The following is a 25,858-nucleotide window of genomic DNA, read 5'->3' on the forward strand; positions in this document are numbered from 1 at the left end:
TCAGTAGACGTCATTTATGATTGTATGGTGTATGTGAGCACATGAGCGTACACACATACACACGCACACACACACACAGTCACACCATTGAAGATTTCAGGCTAGAGAAAGGAACTCAGTGATTGCCCATTGGCCTGCTCTAGTCATGAATCCTCATGCCACTCGACATGATGCCAAGCTGTGGAAAAAGTACAAGAAACATCCATCCTTTATGTGGTGAATAAAAGAGCCGAAATAAACACTTGCCCTTTGAGTGTTTCTTTTTTCTTGGGCTGATGACATCCATACATAGTCGTATTAGCCAAGCAAAATCATAGGAAAGGAGATGCTCTTTAGGAGATGATTTTAGTTTTCTGAAGTTTATTTCTTGGAGACAGAAGGTTGCATTTCAGGGACTGAGGAAGCAATATTGATATATTTGTATCTACTATCTCTCTCAAGAAACTGGGATTAATTTTAATAAGCATAATGCCAAAACAGGAAACAACCTAATATCCACCAATGGTAGTATGGGTAAATAAATTGTGGTTTATTCATATAATGAAATATATAGACTGGACCCTAACTGACTGTTCCATTTCAACTATAGATTATCACATTATCAGACAAGCTTCTGTATTACTAAAAGGTTTTGATACCAGATTTGTATAATTAAAAATGAAGTGATAGTTCTATTTGTAGTTTTTTAAGGAACCTCCATACTGTTTTCCATAGTGGCTGTATCAATTTACATTCCCACCAACAGTGCAAGAGGGTTCCCTTTTCTCCACACCCTCTCCAGCATTTATTGTTTGTAGATTTTTTGATGATGGCCATTCTGACCAGTGTGAGGTGATACCTCATTGTAGTTTTGATCTGTATTTCTCTAATAATTAGTGTTGCTGAGTATTTTTTCATGTGCCTCTTGGCCATCTGACCCAGCAATCCCACTACTGGGCATATACCCTGAGAAAACCATAATTCAAAAAGACACATGCACCCCAATGTTTATTGCAGCACTATTTACAATAGCCAGGACATGGAAGCAACCTAAATGTCCATCGACAGATGAATGGATAAAGAAGATGTGGTACATATATACAATGGAATATTACTCAGCTATAAAAAGGAACAAAATTGGGTTATTTGTAGAGACAAGGATGGACCTAGAGACTGTCAAACAGTGAAATAAGTCAGAAAGAGAAAAACAAATATCGTTTATTAACGCATATACGCAGAATCTAGGAAAATGGTACAGATGAACCTATTTGGAGGGCAGGAACAGAGACACAGACATAGAGAAGGGACATGTTGACACTGTGGGGGAGGGGGAAAGGGGGGATGAATTGGGAGATTGGGATTGACATATATACACTACCATGTATGAAACAGATAGCTAGTGGGAACCTGCTGTATAGAGCAGGGAGTTCAGCTCAGTGCTCTGTGGTGACCTAGATGGGTGGGATGGGGGGGAGGTTCAAGAGGGAGGGGTTATATGTACATGTATAGTTGATTCACTTCCTTGTACAGCAGAAGCTAACACAACATTGTAAAGCAACTATACCCCAATTTAAAAAAAAAAAAGCTACTTTCAAATATTAAAAAAAAAATGAAGTGATAATGAAAGGGCCCCCCACTGTTTTACAAAACAGTGTAGTGGTCCTTTGATTCCTGTAGTGGTAATGACATGACAGGTGTGCCAGAAGAATTCCCACAGCTGTCTCCCTGCCACATGGACAGCTGTTCCACTTAAAATTCCAATGATGGTCGGATAGAAACCAAGGAGTTACGCAACGCTACGCTCCCAGCACAGGAGAAAAGAAAGGTGAGACTAGAATGTTCTCCCACTTCTGCCACCTGCTTAGACATGGGATTGTGTAAACTCTGCGTCACACAGAGCTAACCTCCACTACCAAACAGGTAGGGAATCTTGCATCTAGGTTTAGCAATTTTGGATAATCAATCAGTTTAAACAAGGTATAAAATTTTCTTTAAAATGTTAACAAAACATTCGATACAAAATAATTTGTTACATATGAACACATTATGAAGCATATTAATAAAGCAAACACAGGTGAATCCACACTTCAACTAATGAAGTAGAACCTGCAGATTCAGTTGAAGCCCTCCATGTGGTCCCACGCCTGCCCACCCAAGGGTAACCACCACCCTGAAACTGTGCAGTTGTTACCTTTTCCTTTTTCCATTTTTATTAATACACTGTGTCCCTAAATAATAGCTTATTTAATTTTGCTTGTTTTCACTTGATTCTAGGATAGAACACACTCCTGGTTGTCCTCCTTCCTCTCAGGTTATTCTGTGTCACTTTCCTTTGAAGAGTTTGCTTCCTCTCCCTGCCTTCCAAATTTTGGAGTGACCAAAGACACAGTCCTTAGACTTGATTTTCTATCTAAAGTAATGGATGATGACCAGAGATGACGATTTCAGACCGGCTTATGGTTTGAAATGCCATCTGTATACCTCTCCTCAGAACTGAACTCCTATATCCAACTGCATACTCAATATACTCATTTGGAAGTCTAATGAGCATCTCAAAATTAACTCATCCAAAACTGAGCCTTTGATATTCTCCTCCAAAATCTTTTTTTTCTTCTTAAGTAAATGGAAACTCCATTATAGCTTTAAACACTGCCATTCCCTTATTCTATTTTTTCTTCTGCAAGATTAGATATGTTGGAAAGTCTCATACTGTGTCCCATGTGTCTTAACCTCTCAGTCATCCATATGGAAATTATCCACGCAAAAGAAGAAAAGCTTTTTTTTTTTTTCAATTTTCCTTTTAGTTTACTCACATCTACCTTTCTGTTTACGAATTATCCCTATAGCTGAATCTTTTCTACTAATGCCTTTCCATTTTAATGGTCAATTATATTTTTCATTTCTAAAAATTCTATTTCGCTCTTTTAAAAATATTTCTGTTCATTTTTTGGTAGTTTTTTTCTTATACGTTATAAATAATTTTTAATATATTTGAATATATCAAAACATTTTTTCCGAATTATCTATCTTAACATTTAATATTGAAGCCTTTGAGGATGTGGGCCTATTGTTTGTTTTCTCTGTTGACTTGAACTAATGTTGGCTTACCCCTGCTATTCTCTGTGATTTAGACTGTGAGTTCATATTTGCTGGCAGGATATTTGTTTTTCTTTTGAGGCTTCAGATGATTTTTGTCTGCTTTGTTGGGCAATGAGCACTCCTGAAATGAATCCTTTTAAAAAGAAAATTACAAGCGATACAAACAATGCAAATACTGTAGATTCAGAATAACCCATGTGAATGGTAGCCAGTGGCCACTTATTTTCAGAAGAACCTTTTTAAAAAACAATCCATGAATAGCCAAGGCTGAAAATAGTAATTTTTCTTACCATCTACCTCTTTAGCTTTGCTTTATTTTCGTTCACTCTTTGTAAAAGGGTATTGCCTTTCCTATTTGTGCTCCCTCTAATAATTACATTGACTGTGCTCTGCTACTACGGCTAGTTTTTAAGACTGTCTCCTTGCTATGCTATGAGCAATTGCAGGATGGGAATGAGTTTTATTTATCTTTAAATGCCCAGTGCCTGGCACATGTTTTTTACTCAATAAGTTTATTTATTTACTTTTGAGAAAATGAATAAATGGCTAAGTAAATGAATGAGGGTTTAGGGAATGGTACTTTAAACGGACCACCTGTTTAAACCCTTGAGGTTTTAATCTTATCTCAGTACTCACTGGCCAAATGCGAATCTCCTAAATTCAGTCTTGTTTATTATTCTGGGTTCACTGAACCTACATAAAGTCTGCAGTGAAACACCCAAGGACACGGACCGCTGCATGCATCACACCCAACCAGCATAAGGGAGGCCATTTATTGTCTCTAAAATAAAACAAAAGACACTGTGTTTTCTTTCTCTTTTATTGCAACCCATTGCAAGGTCAAAAGATTCACAGAAATATAGAAACTCGAAACTGGATGAATTTCCTTTATCCACTCAAAGAGACGTTAAAGACAAAGGACCAGAATTTTCCACCACAGCAATATATTTCATAGTCTTTATTCTGAAAATACTGTTGACATTTTGGAGAGGATAAAAAGCCCTGCATTAAACATGTTCACATATATTTATGACATTCTAAGCAAAAAAAGAAACTCTATATTGCCCAGAAAAATCATTTTAAGCCTTATTTCAAAGCATCTAATGAGAGCACATTCAACAACCATCACAGCATCATTCAAGGTGATGCTTTTTCTGGTTGTTTTTGTGATTAATGCTTTGAGGCTGGATGTGATGTTTCTACAGATTCCTACAAACACACCAAAGCAGTTTTCCAGGTTATAATGCATCAGGCTTTCTGGATTAGTCAACATCTTAAAGAATAAGTGCAAGTCCCCAACCCACCCCCACCCCCAAGCTAAAGCATGTTATAGTGCTGTACTTGAGATTCAAACAACGCAACATTAAAAAAAAAAATTGATTACACACTTCTGAAACCATCTGACAACCAAACTGTGACATTCCAAGGATTATCACAACTTTGGACTGAAACGGCACCGCCTATATCATTGATGGTTCTCCTTCCTTTTGTCTTTTTTAACTATTTAAAATATAGTGTGACATATATAAAAATTAAACTTTTGCTTATTCACTCAAGCTACTATTACTTTACATATTGTCTTATAAATTAGTTTTGGATTAAAAATCAGTTAAAATATTGTGAATTAAGATCGTTTTCAGTAGTGGGGAAATGAACATGAAGGGGAGACAGTTTAACGTTTAAGAAGAATTACAGCTTGTTAATAGTAAACAGCTTTTTTTTCTTACATAAATTTTATTCCCTTGAAATTAAATTAGTAAGCCATTTAGTGATGGAAAAAATACTCTCGGTGCTTAGTGACTAGATTTTCCAGACTGATTGGGATTAAAAGCAAAAACATGCCACATCAGAAACAGGTCGACATAATCAAAGGAAAGTTGTTTACACAAAAAGAGTTATTATAAATAAGTGAACGGCATTTGAATGTAAAGCTATTTTTCATTTCTTACAGCTAGTATCATTTTAGCAACACTGGGACTTATATAAAGTGAATCTCAAATCTTAGCATATCTGTTAAAGACCAAAAAACAGTTATGTCCACATTGGGAGAGAATAAATAGCAAACTCACAAGTCAGGGTTTTGTATATCTAACTCTACTGTGAAAGACAATCACTCTTTAGCTTAAAAAGCCTCCCTGCTGTCTTGATTATAAATCTAGACATAGGAAAGGTTATTTGAGCCTGAGTCCCCAATATGAATTACTCATAAAGATGTGTGAAATCAAAACATATATTCATTTACTAATAGATACCGTCTAAACTGAAAACTGGCAATCTTTAATTAAACAAAGAAATGCTTATTTCTGACAAGTGTAAACAGAAGCTTAATGAAAAGATTTTCTAATTTTTCTTCTTAACTCATACATTAACCAGCAACAGATCTTTGCCATAGCATAACAATTATTCAAAATATGATAACATGCATATATCCAAAAAATCTGTTCTAAAGCCCAAAGCAAGAAAAAAAACTTAATAGAAAGATTGTCTACTCATATCTCACTCATTAACCTTCTATTAACGTGACTAGCCCCAAATCTCAGAAATATACTTTCATAATTACCAAAATTAACAAAAATAATTAAATGATCTGTAGAGTTTTTTTTTTTTTAAATAACTGCACACTAGTAATTACACTGGTGGCTTTAATGTGGATAATGCTAAGAGTAGCTCCAAATATCATTAAAACATATCCAGACCAGTTACTATCCATTGTATCATAAAAGCTAATACAATGTTAACATGAAACTCAAAATACTTAGTACTCAACAGAATTTTGTACAATAATGAATAATTAACTTTTGTGAGCTGGTCAGGGGAGTTCAGATTGTTGCCTCCATATGAAAACTTCACAAAAGGTTTTGTCCCCTATAGTCCCTAAGTGGCCCACCAGACAAGCAGGTTGGGCCACCTGTGGGGACAGTGAGTTAGGCAGAGTGACAGTGGATGCCATGCTCCCTCAGTGGCCTGGAGAAAGGCCCCTGTGTCAGAAAATGATCTAGAAAGAAAGTGCTGTGGGGGTGTGTGTGTGTATGAGAGAGTATGAGAACCTATATGTGTGTACGTGCTTGAAATCTTGAAAAGTACTAGTTTCCAGGCTTCTAATTAGCGCAACGTGGCTCCTTTCCAGTCATCATCAGTAGAATTGCACAATTCTTTCCCATCAAAAAAGAAGGCAGTTGCCTTCGTTTGGGGGCATCTCCAGTGGCAGTCATTAGAAGCTCAAAATAATGGATCCTTTTTTTTTTTTTTTTTTTGATTCTACAGCAAAAAAAAAAAAAAAAATTTTTTTTTTAGAGAAATAAGCCTTTGAACTTAAAAACTAAAGGTCTGTGCCTGTCAAAATCGTTATTTAAGGAAAAAACCAGCTCACCTGGGAACAAAATAGCAATTGAGCTTACGCTACGCAGTATGCAAACGAGACACAGATAAACACACTCGGGTACACATGGAGACATGGGACAGTCAAAACCTTTGCAAGAGATCACCCACCCCAACTCTACAATTCCTCTCCGCCCTGCTGGCTGATCCACATGGACCCAAGCGTGGGCAGGGCTGTCAGGAGGAGGCAGCAGACATGTTGGGGGTCCAGCCCATCTGGTAGGCTCTCTCCAGGGTCCTCTTACAGTCCTGCAGGACGGTGCTGAAGGTGATATGGGGGTACTGCTGCACCAGCTGCTCCACTGTCACTTCACTGACCTGCAAACACAAAGAAGAGCCACGGTCACCCACAGGGACCACCGAAACCAACAGCCGCCCACGCTCACTGGGGTGCGCTTTCCATGGCACCGGGAACCCTCGTCTCCTTCCTTTTCAGCATTGTGACCAATGCTTCGTGAGAAGACAGTGTCGCTTTTCGTGTGACCTCCCTGATTTCCTAAGTACTACATTCACCCTAAGGGATTTTCTGAAAAGACATGATATCAAGAAATTAGTGTTTTCTAGACGCATAGATGACCGTGACTTGTCAAGATCTTAACAATGTCCATTGAAAATGGGGCGCTTGGGAGGTGAGGCAGCAGTTAGCATCCTAGTGTGCACTGGACTTCATCGTCCAGCTGACAGCTTTTTGAGGATAGAACTGTAGATTGGTGGAGAGGATACACAGGATTCTGGATAGAAGTGTTGGGGAAAATGTTTATTTTTCTTCCTTTTAAACGTTAAGGTATTGCAAACTTCAAGTCCCTTTGTGGAAAGGGCTGAATTGTGAAGAATCAATAATTAAAACATACATGGCTGGCAGGTCAGGGATGGCCCCAATAGACCTTAACCATCAAAGATACCACTTTGATTCTTGATTAGACAAGGCAATCAGACAGGCCTAATTAAAACTAACACCTTTACAATTGCTGTGCTGTGAAGGGATTAATTTGTCAATTATTTTTAAGCTGATTGCAGTTCATATCACAAAAGTAGACGGCTTCCTTCATCCTTTAGGTAAATAAATGATTAACCCAAGAACCGCAACTTTTAGGTAGCTTTATTTAAAATCTTTATTGAACACTCGGGCATTTTCAAATACATCAATATTTCATTTATCCTGGGTAAGCTGGTCTGAAAGAAGGTGCTGGTGACACACCTTTTTGTGCTCCCTCTCCATGTCTGTCCACTATTGAAAAAGATCAGGACCACAAGGAAAAACCTAAAACAACATCAAACCCTTGCTGTTTGCTTTGAAAGCACGCTTGGGAGTGTGACGACCATGACATTAAGTCATCTGCGCTTTTCTGAAATAACATGGTGTTTTCTGGGTGATTTGGTAAACCATGTTATATATAATCTTTTTGTTAAATTTAGAGTTGATATTTCCACATTGCACTGATGGTACTTAGTCTTTGTCAGCATTGCTATACAAGACTTTCTTGTATTAAAATCAGTTTTCATTCCAAATTCAACCAAGCCATGCAGTTAATTCTTTTTGTGATGTAGATACAATGTATAACATTTCATTCACAAAAACACAAAATAATTTTGAATAAAAAAGAAAAACAGATATACAAATTAGAGTTGAGAATATCAACTGATGATCTCAAAAGGAGTTCTAAGCAATATAATTTTTGATTTTTTAAATTTGAATTTCTATCCTAAGTCTTGCTTGAGTTGAGGTTGCTTAGAACAGTACACTTAGAAAGTCATGCATCATCTAGCCATGCCTATCTCTCTAGTATATTTTTGATACTAACCAGTCACCTGACCTAATTTAAAGTTATCAAGCTGTCCGAGTTCCTTCTGGCCTCAGGATCTTTGCACATGCTGTTCTCTTTATCTGGAATACTGTTAAATCCACTTCCACCTGAATGTCCCCTTCTCATGCCTACTCCACCTTATTCTTAGTTCAGTGTCATTTTCCCAGGGAACTTTGATCACAGCCCTCACCCTGCTCCCCTCCGCACATTAGGTAAGGCTTCCAGGTTATTCACTCTTCCAACATTGCCTACTTTTCGTTCATGGTACCTTCAAAGTTAGTTTATAATTGCTTTGTTTAATGTCTACTCCTGTTCCCATGTAAGATCTTACAAGAGCCATGATCATTTTTGTATTCATGAGCCAGGCCTACTTCTCAGTGAATGAATGAGAAAACAATAACAAACTACAAATGAAAAATAGAAACCCAAGAGCAAGGCAAAGCCAGACACTAACATACTAATCACAACATACTGAAGACCAACAATTCCCAGAGGAACTTGTATTCAGCTCAGGAATTCCCTCCTTCAGGAAACCTTCCCTAAGCAAGCGTAACTCCCCATGAGGTTGGTCTCGGTACACCTTCTCCGTGGACCCATGACGGGTAACTGCAAGGCTTGTCTCTTATTTAAGCACTCTCACATTGTGTTGCAATCATCTCTTTACTTGCCACTCTCTTCTACCTGAACCAAAGTCTGGGGACCAGAGACTGCCTTTTATCTTTAAGGCTATAGAGCTGTATACAAAGTAGAGAAGAAACATGACAACTGTAGTTGACTTGAGAGTCAACCAGGCACAGGCTGGAATCCTGATTTACCATTTGGTTTCCTCAACTGTAAAAACTGGATAATAGTACTGATGTCACAGGACTGTTACAAGGATAAAATAATATGCCTAACACTGCGACTGACATAAAAAGGTCCCCAAATGGTAGCTCTTATTAGTACAGCTGGCGTTCAGTAAACGGTCATTCATTGAATTAATTAATGCTATGGTAGGGTGACCAGTTCTCTATAGGGATGCTCAATATTGTTCAACTTCTGAGATATTTCAGAAATAAACCTTGATAACATAAGTTGTAATGCTCAAAATAAAATCATCGCAGGACAAGAAGTAACTATACACTATTGATACTATGTATAAAATAGATGACTAATGAGAACCTACTGTATAGCTCAGGGAACTCTACTCAGTGCTCTGTGGTGATCTAACTGGGAAGGAAATCCCAAAAAGAGGGGATATATGTATACGTATAGCTGATTCACTTTGCTGTACAGTAGAAACTAACACAACATTGTAAAGCAACTATACTCCAATAAAAATTTTTTAAAAATACTTCGGATACAAGAAGAATCTATTCTATCTTAATGCTCTCTGGAGAATTCAGAACTTTTCTCAGTAATACAGTCCAGGTTTTAAATATCCACTTTCAGGAAATCCTCCCTTTTCTTTACCTGACATTCCCCAGGCTGTGGTTAGTTACATTCCACCCTGTAGCCATGAACAAACCCAGAAGGATGCAGGTCCTTCTAAGGGACAGCTGAAGTCATCTGGTCAGAGGACTTTCAGAAAATCTGCATCGAATTGGAAAGGAAGTAAACACGGCCCAAATCACTTAGCATTCAAGGAACAACTAACTGAAAAATAAACGAAAAACGGAGGGAGAAGGGAAAACATTTAAACCCACCATAAAGATGGGGCCTGTCTTCTGCAGTACATCTTTTCTAATCTACACATAGGCCTGTACAAAGTTTTATACCGAGGGTTGACAGGCATTTTGTTTTGGAGGTCCAATTTTTTGTTTGTTTGTTTGTTTTTCTGCGGTATGCGGGCCTCTCACTGTTGTAGCCTCTCCCGTTGTGGAGCACAGGTTCCGGACACGCAGGCTCAGCGGCCATGGCTCACGGGCCCAGCTGCTCCGCGGCATGTGGGATCCTCCCGGACCGGGGCACGAACCCGTGTCCCCTGCATCGGCAGGTGGACTCTCAACCACTGCGCCACCAGGGAAGCCCCGAGGGTCCAATTTTTAAAAAGAGAAAATATCACTAAGTGATAACTGATTTTCAAGAGGAGATATAAAATTCACCTTAAGCAAACTTGATACATGAGATATGGATTTATGAAGTACATAAATTAGGAGATAATTGTTTACTTTAGCAAAGACTTTCATGGTAGGGTTATTTTGTCAGCTCTCTTAATGTGTTTTATATTCCTTTGACTCACCAAAATTCAATTTACCTATTTCTGTTGCATAAAGTAAGATCCACCTATAGCTAAGAATATAGAGTGTGTTAGATCTCTGGCTTTCATAGCTTATGGGCAAGGACAGACAGTAAGTTGGCTTTGTATAGCTGTATGAAAAACGTTACAGGTAATCCTCCGTGGATATAATGTGTCTTCTAAGCAATCTTTTTGCTAACTGTGTTAGCAAAACAAAGCAGTAGGGAAAATGCAAATTTTCCATTTTAGAGCTTTGTTGGGTAGAAGCTATTCAGGGGAAATACATGTACTCCCACTAGGGAAGGTTCTATCTTTTACTTATAGTGTCTCCTGGCAATACGGTGTGACAAATTTTATACTGAAGTTATTTTCATTTACTCCTCAGAAGTATAAATTATGCTCACCTCTTTGTATAGACTCCATAAGTGCTTTGGTGCCTCAGAGAAAAAGTTGGGTGTAAGACACCAGGAGGGTCCAAATCATTTTAAATCGTTACGTCTACATACACGTTTCTGCAGGCATTTTGTCACGCACAACTCCACTTGCTAGAATGAAAAGAACCATCCTCTGTTCCAACTCATAAAATGTATGTAAGATAAAAAAAGGAACATAAAGATGAATTTTAAAAAGTTTCCCCACGATCCCTGGTTTTCTATAATTTCTCTTTCAGCTGCTGAAAACGATCAATGGCAATTCTTATATTACACATAAGATTTGAAAAATGCAGCGTATCTTCCTAAAGAAGTATGCCGCAGTGTCATTTGAAGAAATTACTGTGATTAAAGGGGAAAAAAAGCTTGTACCACAGGTTTTATTTTTAATATAAGAAATATAGTTCTCTCCAAAGACTGTATAGCCATAATTTACATTTTCAAAATTATTATAACTCTTTTTAAGGTAATAGCAATTTGTCTGGTATTTTAATCTATTTTGAGTTAACATCTATTAGCACTTTTTGAAAATGTGAGGCAAACTGCTATGCAAATTAAGGTAAATCATACTATAGTTTCATCCTATTGCTGCTGCTACTATAGAAGGGTGAGGAGAGATCCTTCAGAGTTTCTGAGATTCAGTTTAACCAGTTTATCCAGACCATCACCCTGTTTCTTCACCTCCTTATTGACACTTTCCCCAGAAAATTCCAGAAAGTGCAAGCCTAGGCCTGAATAATAATACCTATTATTAATTATATCTAATATTAATTACCTATTATTAATTAATACCTATTATTAATTATAATAATACCTATTATATATCTCCTCAATAATACCTATTGTTCAAAAAATACAATTTCTAATGGAATTTGCTGCAGAAACCATTTATGTTAAGTGATTCTTATTTCCTCTTTGACTCTTGTTATAAAATAGAACATGCTTCTTATGTCGGGGGGAAATATTTGACATCTGAGTATATTAAAACCACACTTGAGAATATAATGAACCACCTAGGGACTTCCCTGGTGGCGCAGTGGTTAAGAATCTACCTGCCGATGCAGGGGACATGGGTTTGAGCCTTGGTCTGGGAAGATCCCACATGCTGCGGAGCAACTAAGCCCATGCGCCACAACTACTGAGCCCACGTGCCACAACTATGAAGCCCGTGCGCCTAGAGTCCGTGCTCCACAACTAGAGAAGCCACCGCAGTGAGAAGCTCGTGCACCATAACAAAGAGTAGCCCCTGCTCGCTACAGCCAGAGAAAAGCCCACGTGCAGCAACAAAGACCTAACACAGCCAAAAATACATAAATTAATTAATTTATAAAAAGAATATAATGAACCACTTAAAATCATTTTTTTTAATGAAGAAAGTTTCTCTGCAAAAAGTGGACACTATTTAAAATACCACAAGCAATAAACGTATTGCATTTTTCCTAGACCGTAAGTTCCTTGACAGCAAGGAGGATTTTAGTCATCTTCTTGTTTTCAGTCCTACACACTCTCTCTGGCACATTCTCATCCCATTAGAATATAAGCTCATGAGACAGGAGTTTTTGTTGTTTCTGTTCACTACCAAACCCCTAGCAGCTAGCGAATGCCTGGCACATAATAAGTACTCAATAAATATTTGTTGGCTAAATTAATATAGTAGTTGTTCCATGAGTGTGTATTGAGGAAACAAAAAGGCACCAAATAATACTAATACCCAGAAATCATGGAGATAAGCTCACCTTGTTCCCAGGGCATTTAGCTATGGTGGTGGCAGTCTCTAATGTCTTGACATTAGGGCAGCTCCAAACTCCTTTAATCTTCTGAAGTTCACAACCAAGGTGATTGTTTGTGCTACTCTCCTTTCTCTTCTTTCCATCTGATATCACCGGGTGCCTCCTTCCAGATACACCTTGCCTGGGCTTTCCAATAATTTTGCACAGGAGACCAAAGCAGCCCGTGATGGTGGTTCAGCATCATGAGCTGGTGGTCGCTGGGCCATGTGGCTGTTGGGCAGTGCTCAGGAAATGCCTAGGCTATACTTCAGATTAACTGATGGCAGCCTTCCTACTGGAGATGAGTGACACACTACACTGGGTAGGTGACACTGAGAAACATGCTGATGGTCACTGCATATGCGCCAGTTTCCAAAACTTTGTGAAAACCCACATGGTTCAGAAGATTTCATACTTCAGCCTTCAGCATCCAGTGCCCTGCTCAGGGTAGCAGACCCAGGAGGGTCCCACAGAAGATTCTGAAGTTTTGTGATATCTAAGGTTCCTTCTGACGTCACAGTTGTCTGGCGACAGGGGGAACTGTGGGCAGATCTCCTGACTCAAAACAATGCTATTTCCACCCTCTGATTTCTTGGGCTTCAGCAGTTCTACATGTCTTCACTGTTTACCCGAGGGGCTGGTCTTTGGTTGTTGTTTTCCTTGTCACAGTGGTATTTGGCATTTGTTGTCCCAGGGAACATGTAAACAATACTCCAATATACAGTATAGTCCCAGACAAGGAAAAATTCTCCCACTAAAATTGCCTCATGCTCCCTACCGAGAGACACTGTACTTATCAGGATTAGGCTCTCATGTGCTACGGGATAAATCAAACGGATTCTTCAGCATGGTTTATTTTGGCAAAATACTTGAAAGCAATTTGTTAATTTTTCAGCCTAATGACCAATAGGCAAAATAAAAGTATGTCCCCATTCCAGCAAGGATGGAGGAAGAGGACTAGGGAGAAACATTCAGTGAGCATCTACTATTTTCCAAGCACCTAAGCATTAATACCACTGATTACAGATGAACTGTGGCTCATACAGAATTAGTATTTCACACAGGGTCACACAGCTAGTAAATGGCAGCCAGGATTTGAATCCGGGACCCTGCAGCACAGGTGCTCTCTGCCCTGGGACACACTGCCCTGCACACAATGCGATGCGCGAAGCGTCAGACTAGGGCCTAGCTGAGCACCCACTCAGTGACACGTTCTTTCACTGACATTCATTTTCCAGCTAACATTAAAAAAGTGATTTACATATAAATACAATTCAAAGTCCTTTACAAGCTCTTCAAAGTGGCTGCTCTATGGGAATGTAAATTATAATAGATCTCACTTGGCCTGGGGAACATTCTGCTGTGGAACTGTGGTTGTGGAGACTTTGACACGTGATGGAAACGTGACGGAGCCTTTTAGCAGGGCACCATGCCATAAACTGGTATAGCTTTCCCTCCAATCTTCTACCCTTCAAAACGTTTTTCTGTGTCCCAGAGGTAGAATGGCCAGCATGACCGATATGGTCCCTGCCCTCTTGGTGTGGGAAGATGGACAATTACAACAACAGCAGCAAGGCCTGAGAAGTGCTTTCTAGGGGAAGTACAGGTTGCTGTGGACAAAACTTAGTAGCTCCTGACCTCCGCCAGGAGGGCTGGAAAGGGCTTTCCAAAAAAAGCGATACTTAAGGGGACTCCTGAAGGACGAGGAGGTATCGGCTTGTGTACCCCATGCACTAAATATACACATATTATTCAGGGGAGAAAGGAAACCCGCTCATGAGCTAGAATAAAACAAATAATCTGTCCTTCACTTTGTAAGCTTTGTAAGGCAATGCTTCTCCAGCCCATCTAACAAACTCAAGGGTATAACTGAAGTAAGTTCTTGTTTCCAATAGCACTGCTCTGAGCATGGGGGTGGGTGGGTGCAAAGAAAAGGCCTCCCCTCCCCTTTCTGCAGGCTGGAAAAGTAAGGAGCCCACAGTAAGTCTGTGAAAGTGTCGCAAATAGCACAGTCAACTCCTGCGTCCTAATTCAGGGCTCTTGCCCTCACGCTGGTCTGTCACTTTTCACAGACTCCTGGGCAACAGCCACTCACTGCTAACAGCCCCACAGGCTGACTTCTGGGCAATATGCCTCCGGAGTCGGCCTCCCTCTGAGCTTCTTGGCTCCCGGGACAGCGTGCTGGCTGTCCGTGGGACCTGGCATTCACCGGGTGACAGCTGCTCTTTCACCAAGTGCCCACTGGCCCCAAGATAGGCACGTATTAAAACGGATAAAATAAGGGTGACATGAATTTAGTAATACCTCAAATTTGCATGTAAATGAGATGAGTCATCTAAGTGCAGTTTAAAATATTGTAAATAGGTCACTAAGAAGAGAATAAAAGAGCAGACAATAACAGTGATTTTGCCAGGACCCTCACAGCCAACCACATGCACTGGGCTCTCCGCAGGCCAGGGTAGATTTTTTTGATGATTCTATTTCCCTCCCTTTGCAGCAGGACGTTTCATGTCCCTGTTTGGGTGGCATACCCCATCCGGCTAATGTTTCCCTATGATCAGAGCAGGGAGGTCCAGGACACCAGGAATCTGGCGCCACTGTTACAATCTCTCACCTCATCTCTTTCCCTTCAGCTGCAAGCCTAGCGTCCCAGCAGCCAGCAGCTCAACAGGCAGAAAGAGGCTGCAGGCGGACCCCACAGGGAAGCGAAAGGCTGGTGAGGGCTGTGGAATGATTCTCGGCATGAGTGGAGCGCCCAGCTCCTTTTCTCCACCCTGCAGGCAGCTTCACGTGCCTTTCCTTCCCGCTTCCTTTCTCAGTCAAACCAAAGCCTTTCTCCACACTCCACAGTGACTCATACGTAACAAATGATCAATCCACGTTTACTGATGTGGGACGAATTAAGCTGTGTCAATAATGCCCCCAAAGGAGAATCATTTAAGAGCTCTTTGGACTTCATCCGCAGAAGTAGCCAAAGAATTCGAGGGACAGTTTACCCCAGAAAACCTTTTGCAGTTATTGAAATTAGGGTATAACTAAGAATGTTCAGAACACCACACACACAGTTTAGGTGGTCTTAGGTATATAACTCATAGTGGTGGGACAGCAGTGATTATAAAATGAAAGTAATTAACCTGAACATGCTCTGTCTGGGGGCCCTAAGGGGACACAGGTGTTCAGCCTCGGAAAACGTTTCTCAGTGGATTTCCTATGAAGTCAAAGTGGCTTGGATTTAACTTTGAGATACAAATAACGAATTTAAAAAATTAAACTGTGTCTGCAACCAGGAATACGAACAAGAATACAGTGGTTCTCAGCCCAACTGCTCATTAGAATCACCTGGGGATCTCTGAAAAATCCCAGTGCCCAGGCCATAACCCAAACTAAATGTAACCCAACCTTGGAGGAATGGGACCCAGGCATTAGTACTTTTTAAAGCTCCTAGGAGATTCCAATGTGCAGCTCAGGCTGATGGAAGAGCTCCTAGAGGGCGCAGGTGGTTTCTGCACTTGGGAATCTGAAATCAAGGTCTGAACTACCATCACTTACAGGTAACAAGTACCCACCCACCTCCCATGCCACCACCACATTAAACACTGAGTCAGGGGTTCTGGAGGAAAGAAGCTATTGCTCCTACAGCTTGTTGGTCCATCTTGTTTCAGATATTCATCACTGTCTGAAACAAAATGTATATTCTTTGAGTGTAGCAAAAACAGACTGGTTTCCTGTCCTTCTACCTTGGTCTTCCATCTCCAGTTGGGCACAGCCAAAGGAGGTGGCCACCTGACCTTCCCAACAGCTAACGGAGGGAAAGATTCCCCTAAACCCAGTTCACACAAGGACGTAGTGCTTCCTCAAGGACCACTCAAGAGGTGGGAGGAGAGGGCACACATGACTGAGTATTTAACATAATTTTTAAGAAGAAAATGATTATCTTATTGGAGCCTAAAAGCCACCTGCTAAATTATGGGCATCGGCTGATTACAGGACACCCATAATGCACTATGCCTCATGCATGAACCTCATACCAAGAGCCTGAGGCCTTTAAGGATGTTTTTTTTTTTTTATATAGAGGTAAGAAATATTACTTTTGGGTGGCAAAAAACTCATCTAAAAATCTTAAAGCGTAGAAGGAGACAGATACTGAGAATGCAATGAACCTGACAGAGGCAGGCTCATAAATTCAGTCAACTTTGTCAAATGCAGTCACTCCATTTCAGGATCTGCAATGACTGGCAGTGCCATGCTCTGGCACTATCACAACAGGCCTGGATTCACGCTGTCTCTTTTTCATGAAATGTGGGTTTCCTGTTAACACTGGCATTGCTTCTGTTCACTTGAATTAGCATGGTGAGAAAGCCGCGAAGAACCTGGGAGGATGGAGATCACAGAAACGCCTGCAGTACTAAGTGAGAACCGGGGCTCACCAACCTGAAGCCTCTGATTAGAGATTAGTGTGACAGGAGTCCAAAAACTAGACTGTCAGAGAGAAAAATCAGTGACATTTTCATTCCCTGTTTCACCAAGTGATCCTTCACCTGGAAGGATGTTTCAAGCCAATTGGAAGCTCCAGGTACACAGTATTCCATAGGACGTTCTGAGGCCACAAACCCATGGAACTGACCCATCGTGCAAGTCTGTACATTTTTGGTATAGATTTGCATGTGCAATGCAGGTTAGAACCAAAATTGACATGTGTGGGACACCAGGATGGAGAAAGCCACTCGGGGAGTCTTGGTGGCGCTCTAAATGATTCAGTAAAAGACTATTTGAGAAAACCTGGGTCCTAATAAGGTAATTAACACTGTCACTAAGTGACCGGTAAGTGTAATATATTTATGGAACACATCTGCGTGTTTCTACATTAAACTTGCAAAGTTAAGCTGAAAAACACAATTGAGGGAGAAAACTCTCAAAACCAAAACTTATGTTTTCTTTTGTGCCTAATGGCTTTCTTGATTTCAGTTTTTATTTTCTTACATAAAGCCTAGGACAGTGGTAATTACCCATGGACACCTGACGAAAAAGAAATCTTTCTAAAATTGAGTTTCCATCAGGTAGAATTTAGGGATTTGACATGTTTCCTAAAACAAGTTTATTAGCAGCAAAAATGTATTCTGTATAAAAGTGATAAATCCATAAATTAAAATTTAAAAACCTGAAAATAAGTGATATTTTTGGCTTTCAGAAGAGAGACTCTACATAAATCAGAGCATTTCAGGGTTAGGCTCTGAAGGATGCTGAGTCCCGTCCCACACAGCAGATGTCTGAACTCTGTCCTTGACTGACCTGAACCCTTGAGGCTGCACTCAGAATTCCCCAGCTACAGGAAACTGGTATTAAATCCAAGGTGTCATCTTTCTTATTTATTTCCCTCTGTCTAGATACTTTTTGTTACCTATCAAATTATTCAGAGGCAGTGGGATCTAATGGTTTTCAAACTTGCTTTTGGCTGTACAATACTTCTGCACACCAAAGTAATAAATAAGTATACAAACCAAATAAATAACTGGATAAAGCAATAAAAGGGGGGGTGCTCTGGCTGATGTTAGGTGCAAGGACCAGGCCCCACGGCCTCTTAGCCACTCTGTCATTCCTGGAGGCTCTGAGGAACCTCCTCAGAACCTTGGAGCCACACAGAATGCAGATGAGGAACAATCCCCAATCCATCTATCCATCATCCAACACATATTTGTTTAGCATCTGTTACGTACCAGCCACTGTGGTAGGGCCTGGCAATATAACATAGACTAGAAGCCCATGGATCTTATATTCCAAGGAGGAGGGGAGTCATGGGGGTGAGAATGTAAGAATTTACCACCACTACAAGTAAGAGCTAATATTCACTGTTTACTTCATATAAGGACTTTTACACATATTAACTCACTTAATCCTCTCAATAGCCTAGGAGATAGCTGCTGTTTTTATTTCCACTTTACAGATGAGGGAACAGAGGCACAGAGAAGCAGTATGGGAGGTGGAGATAGAAAAGCCAGGAGTGTGGCGACACTGGAGACAACAGAAAAGCATCCTCACTAAGGAGGGAGTGGTTACCATGTGGATGCAGCTGCTCAGAGATGGAGCAAGTTGTGGTTAGAGAAAATGGAAACTGGATTTGGTGACACGGAAGTTACTGGTGACCTTGCAGAACAAAAAGAGAGTGTATGGAGTGGTGAAAAGTAAGGACAACTGTGCATAGTTAATCCTTTTCAGGAACTGAACGGCTGAGTGCCAGAAAGATAAAACTGGAGAGGACCATAGCTGAAAGCCAGGTGGGACCAAAGTGAAGTTCTTCTTGTAGAAGAAACAGAATCGCGGGTGCCGCTTTTGAAAATTAATTTACAGTCTGATAGCACGGTAACTGCCCATTTACTTGTCTGTCTTCCCTAGCAGGCTGCAGGCTCCATGGGGTAGGAACTCTATCTCGTTCACTGTTTTTTCTGACCTGTCTCCTATTACAGTTACTGGAACACAGTAAGGAGCTCAATAGATATTTCTTTTCTTTTTTTTCTTTTTTTTTTTTGCGGTACACGGGCCTCTCACTGTTGTGGCCTCTCCCGTTGCGGAGCACAGGCTCCGGACGCGCAGGCTCAGCGGCCATGGCTCACGGGCCCAGCCGCTCCACGGCATGTGGGATCCTCCCAGACCGGGGCACGAACCCGTGTCCCCTGCATCGGCAGGCGGACTCTCAACCACTGCGCCACCAGGGAAGCCCAATAGATATTTCTTGAATAAATGGATAAAATATATAATAAAAATTGGACGCTGGGGAAGGAAGCTTAGGTTTTCTCTTGAAAAACTACTTGCCAAACAAAGTTTTCATTAGACCCAGCATGGCGGGGCCCCGGTAACCTGCTGCTGAGTGGCTGGGCCTCGGGGGCAGGCCGGCCGGTTCCATTCCACGGAGCCACGGTCCCCCAGTCTCCTGAGCCTCAGCAGGACGTCCTTGTTTCTACTTTGTGAAGTCAGGTGCTTCAGAGTTCTGGGATCTAATCGGAGCTCCATTAAGAAACTGCTGTCACCTTTTCTATTCCTAAATTAGAAAAATAATATGATCCTGCAACCTAATTCTTTCTCATAATTACTTAAGTCAAATCAAAGTTCCAAGGAGATTATTTACTGCAAAGCAATGATGCTCCAGGGAGCCTTCAGGCAAAGTCCAACATAACATCCTATTCACCCCACAGCATTTGGGGAGCAGTAGGCCCCTCCTGCCTCCTTTTTTAAAAAAACAAAAACAATTTCACTATACATCCATCCCGTAACAGAAGTGAGCAAAACATAAGCAAGTACTTGCACACTCCCTTAAAAGGTTCCAGGGAGATGCCGTTTTTCTTGAAGAAACAAACCAGCCTGGAACTGACTGGCGGTCAGACTTGCCGAGTCTTACTCTTACTTACTCTCTCTGTTCACAGAGCCCTGCTGGTCTCTAGGTTTCTTCTTCCTCTATAAGTTTGACTGTCATTTAATGGGTCCTAACTATTAAAAAACAAAAAATGGATCGTATTTTTTTTCTTTTAAGAATTGCTGTCTAAGTCTCAGGGCCCTAGTTTTCTTTGGAAGATCTTAGCGTGTGAATTTATATTCATGGCTAGCATATATGAACTAGGCAGTTCATATCATGGTTAAGTATCAGATAGGATTCCAGAGCAGCCATGTATACATGAATAAATAATAATGATAATAATGATAATAGTTGACATACACTGAGTGCTTACAGAGTACATGACATTAGGCTAAGTGCTTTATTGCAATATCTCATATAATCTCATAACAACCCCCTGGGGTAAATATTACCCCCATTTTCAGATGGTAACACAGGGTTTTAGAGACTAAGTTGTCCAAAGTCCCACAGATAGTAAAGTGAAGGATGTAGAATTTGAAAACCTAGTGGTTTGACACTAGTGCTTGCCAATTTAACCTCTGTCATAAAACTCCACACCAGTATCTCTTGCTTTATTACCGAAATACAGGAAAGGCCTTTCAGTTACCACTTCGTACAGGTTTAGGTGAGGAGGGCTAGAAGAAGAAGGGATGGGAACTTGGCTAAAATGAGGTTGAGAGATCACCTGAGTTTCAGCTGATGTGTTTTTCCCTGTTTCAATTACCAGCAATAATCAGGAGAGGGTTGTAAAAATGTGTTTTAAAGTATTCCTGTGCGGAAATCACTGGAAGAAACTGTTTCATCAGCAAAAGGAACAAGATGCTGATACTTCAAGTGAAGGACTTAAGTGCAGATTTCAGAGCCCCAGCCATACTCTCTCCCCATTTTTCATCTCCCCTTTCTCTTGGCGCGCATGGCATTGCGGGCTGTCCGGGTAACGGTTATGTCTCCCCCGATCTATAGGAGTGCACGATCTGATACAGTCAGACCACTCCTGACTTATTAGGAGAGAAAGTTTTGTTTTGTTTTTTTCACTTTATTTTCTTTGATAAGGCATACTTTGCAATATTCAATTTTGGCCATGGGCAATCTGGAGACATCTGTGGATATACACTGTGGGGAGAGGGGAGTCCCTGCAGGTACGCACTTTGTTTCATGGCTGAAGTGCTACCCAAACAGTCCTGGACACAGTGCCCCACAAATTATTTTTCCCTTAAACTGATTTTTCCAGTTAGTTCTGTATATTAGTTACAGAGTCCTATATTATTTTCCCCATAGGGCTTTCCTGCTCATGATTCCTAAACAAGCTGATAAAAACTCCATTTTCCCCACAGAAATCTTTATGTTGTTGAGGCTTTCTCTTACCATAATTACTTCCTGAAAAATGCAGTGGTCAATGCTTCCTGAATATTTTTACATTAAAATGGGCACATAAAACTTGACCCTTGAGATTTTAAGGTTGCAAAGCAGATTCCTGGCTTTAAAGAGCTGACTGGTTGCTATTACTTGCTTTCTGTATTGACTTCTCATTGATTTGATTCAATCTCTCTACCATTTCAATGAGGAGCTCTGTGCGAAAACAAGGATTTCTTGTGACCTGAAGAAATCTTTTCTTAGGAAAAGAAAATCATCTGTTTCATTCCTTCACTAAGTACTTCAGGAATCAGGCCAGGTCGAGGAGAAAGGTCTTGGCAGTGGCAGTTTGATGAGAAGTGAATTAATTTGATTATTTCCATGGTGTGGATCAATAATAGTCAGCCTCCACAGAGGCCCCTGGCCTGAAGGCAGCTGGCTAGTCAATAGGAACACACAGAGGTGCTCTCCTCCCCCAGCAGCCTCTCTGATCTTTTCTGGGTGGACTCTTCACGCCTGTGTAATTCTAATTTATGTCAACTAGAAATCAAAGAAATTCCAAGAGGCTTTGGTCATAGGACATCGGGGTGGACCTTTCAAACTCTATTTATGTCTATTCCTTAAGTAATGTGTCCCCCACGGCCCTCCTGGCGCCTCTACAGGCCAAGGAGAGGTAGCTTCTCAGCAGAAGGGCTGCTACCTGCTCTGGGCAAAGGCAGGGGAACGCAGTTAGGTAAATCGAGGTACCCTTTCTCCTTCCTATGGACAGCTCCGCAGAAAGAACTAATAAGCATTTTAAGCAAAACGCTTTGCCAAGAGTGGCTCCCTCAATAACGCTCTTTGATGATACCCCAGACGCTGGCATTTTCAAATCAAACGAACAGTGTATAAAATTAGTTCTGCATGAAGTTAAAAAAAAAAAGTAGAAAGTGAAAGGGAGCTTTTAAAAGCTCCAGCATTTCTTCATCCAACTGCTTTTCACAAGGGTTTGGCATTTGAGAATTGTTACATTTATGATGCTATTTGCTGCTCATAATTCAGGCCCTCTGTCTCCAAACTTCTGTATTAACACTCGCTGCAGAGGTTTCCACCGCGACATTTTATCACTGAGGTTTCCCAAACCAGCCAGGCTGCCTCTGGTGAGGTCTGGTTTCTCAGCCAATACCATGCCACTGGGCTTCCTCCCTTTTCATCAACCTTGTTACCCCAAACATTTTTCATTAACACTGAACGTTGCATTTCCATTTGCCCTACAGCTTTCCCAGGAATTTTTTTTCTTTTTGTCCTTTTTAGTTTGTTCTCCATCCAAACTGCCATGTAAGAAGTGAGAAAAATATCATATTAGTAGAAGAAACAGATCTGTATAGAATCTAGAATTCACTGAAGTTGTGAAAATGATTTCTGTGACCAAAGCCACTGCCTGTCTGTAATTGTGGAAAGCAGAAAAAACATACTGCTCTTATTAGACAGTCCCCTTGGTTATACAAGTAGTTTTAACTAAATCACCAAATAAATGCGTGTTAAGTTGATAGGTGATTTCGGGTCAACTCTAATTCCCAAGGTCAAGTAAGCCTTTGAACAGTCTTTAAGAATATAAGTTCACCCCAATTCATCAAAGCCGTCTCACACAGTGTTTTCTTCTCTGGGTTCTTACAATGCGCTAAAGTTTAGGAGATTAAGTGGCCTCGGCTTCAAAACCGAAAGTAATGCCTCTAACGTGCTTATCCATCCAGCAATTGGAAAAGCTACTCAAACAGGGGCTTCTTAATGCGCTTCCTAATTTTACAAGTGTGTGGGGAACACTGCATTTGTCTAACGGCTGGAGGACTCCTTCCTAGGAGTCACCAATGTTGCAGCCAAATGTACTGCTGTTTAGCTTAGACCCTGACTGATAATCTATATACATGTTGCTTTCATCTGCAAAGAATACATTTAATGTTTCTTATCTGTTCTTTGTCTACCTAATGAAAACGGGAGAAAAAGAAACAGAGGAAAAACGCTTTTTTTCCTACAACAAATACAATGCATTTTGTTATTTAATTCTTCAGAAGCTCAAGTGAGGAAAAAAGCAGACGTTTGGTATAGCTTCCAAATCAAATATAAGTGGCCCCAAATGAAAGAAAATAGAATTAGCCTTCAATATTTCTGAGAACCCTAGAATTGCAGGACACGAACCCTGGGACACACAGATATCACAAACCCCATCTCTCTCCAAGGCAGGGATCCCACTGGCAACATGCCTGACAAGGGGGCTAGTTGTGGAAACCAGTGAGGTCTCTTGCCCCCTCCTTTAGCTCCAGTTGGTGTGCAGAGGGGAAAGAGAACTCAAATGAACAAGTTTTTAGTGGTTAGTAGATTAGGTTAAGGTACAGGGAGAAGAGTAATAGGTCTAAATTAATTTTGTTCTTTAATTCTTTGTTGGCACAGATGATCACGTTGAGACAGTGGCTCTTTGTCTCTGTATCCTAATAGTAATTTCACTGTTTCCTGTTTCTGTTCTTCTATTCTTTCTCCATTATTTTTCTTATCCTAGCCGCTAGACCACCAGGGAGCCACATCTCCATTATTCTCCTTAATACTTTCTGTTTCCTTACCTATTTGAATTGTTTTATCTTCAACTCACCCTTTTCCCCCACTGCAAATCTTTCTTCAGCATTATGCCTGGATCAGTAAGTTGATTCCGAATACACTGTCCCACAGAGGCATTAGTTTTCCTTCGTAAAGTGTGTTGAAAATGTAATTATTGATATATTTATGTAGAAAATAATAATCTTAAATTTAAGTGACAAAAAAGTAAAAGGGCAACATCTTCTTTAATCTGAGTTAATTTCTTTCTTCTTTTTTAAAATTTCCTTTCAAAATGGCAGGCAATACAGTTTTTTTCTCATTTGGAAATTCAAATATCAAAACACAGGTTACTATAATGATGATGATAAGAATAATCATTAACACTGAGCATTTTATATATAACAAGCTTTACTCTAAGGGCTTGATATATGTTCACTCATTTAAATGCTCGTAGCATTTCCATGATTATCATCCTTATAGTAAATGACGAAACAGAGAGGTTAAATAACTGCCCAAGATGACACAACTAAGTGCAGAGCCCAGATCTGAACCTGAACTCTGGCTCCAGAGTCCATGTCCTCAGCTACTAACTTCTTTTCTTTGCTACTCATATCTTCCTTTGAATCTTGATAACTTTAAAATCTGGAGACGGACAGCGTAATACAAATGTCAAAGACAGAATAGCTAATCACGCTAGATCTCCAACCAACTAAATCAACCCGCAGGCTTTTAAGTGCAAGGTTTTACACGCGCTGTGTGTGTGGTTTGGAAACTTCTTCCGTCCTCACAGAACTTCCCGTGTTTGGCCCTGAGCTGCCTTAAGTCTGAGGATGCCAGACGGCAGGCCTGGGCCATGCTGCTGCAGGCTGTGGTCGGACGGCTGGGTGCGAGAGCCAACGGGCTCTCAGAGCAGCAGGCTGGTTGGAGAAAGGATTCAGAGGCCACCTGAGGAAAGGGCTAAAACCCTCAGGAATATCGCTCATCAAAACCTCCTTCTGATCCCATTTTGGACTAATTTGCATTTAGGTAGAAAAGGATCCATTACCTAACTGAAAATTGGCAAAACGCTGGTCAGCAAATATGTCTGGAATAATCTTCTGCACTAACTGGAACACTAATTTCTACAATTCATCTCTGAAGGTGAAGCTGATCTCAACAAACCTAAAGAGTATGGACTAGAAACATGGTGACTTCTGAGAAGGGTTGTGGCTACAAAGATACATTTTGAATGCATACATTTTGGCATCCTTGCTTAGGTAGTTCTCATGTAGCAATTCCTTCTGGTGAAGCTGAGAAGCTCTGCTGTCACTGTTTAGTGTTTCTAGAACACTCTGCCTACTGCGGACCCTTTTTATCTGTTTTAAAAGAAGTCATTTTAAAGTGACAGGGTTAGTAGCAGTGTTAGGTTAGTTAGTAGTGAAATCGGAGGGAGACTTGCAACCCCTGGGTCTCTGCTGTTGCTTAGTAACAAAGTCAGTCAGCTTTCTAGGCTGGGCTTAGAATATGTAATAAAATCTCTCTAAACATAACTAACTGGCAAAGGCCTAGTATAAGTCGGGATTGTAAAGCATATGGAGAAAAGAACTAGGTCAATTAACAAAAATGACAAAGATCTTGGGCCATTCTTCTTATTTGCCCCCAGATCTGCTACATTTAGAAAATGCATGTCCTTTGAGAGGCATACATATTTAGTTTCACTCTCATTTCACTCTCATTGCTGGATTTGCTAGATTTGTCCCTAATCACCAATTGTAGAAGTAGCACATGTGTAAATCATTACATGATGCCAGCACTTTCGGAGCAAGTATCTGAGGTGGGTCTTTTCCAAGGAAGCATCCCCTTGCCTGGAGATAGCCCCCAGGGTTTGCCACAGG

General features: G+C 40.6%; 1 protein-coding gene across 1 annotated transcript in view; it reads right to left on the reverse strand.

Annotated features, from left to right (window-relative positions):
• Positions 1-3,882: 3,882 nt before the first annotated feature.
• FBXL17 (F-box and leucine rich repeat protein 17) overlaps positions 3,883-25,858 on the reverse strand; it is a 478,538-nt gene continuing 456,562 nt past the window's right edge. Inside the window, exon 9 of the mRNA XM_030869915.2 lies at positions 3,883-6,774. Within this exon, the coding sequence (XP_030725775.1) occupies positions 6,634-6,774 (141 nt within the window). The 3' untranslated portion in view covers positions 3,883-6,633. The remainder of the gene's footprint in view (positions 6,775-25,858) is intronic.

The sequence above is a fragment of the Globicephala melas genome, chromosome 3 (genome assembly GCF_963455315.2).
Source record: "Globicephala melas chromosome 3, mGloMel1.2, whole genome shotgun sequence".
NCBI classification, from domain to species: Eukaryota; Metazoa; Chordata; class Mammalia; order Artiodactyla; family Delphinidae; genus Globicephala; species Globicephala melas.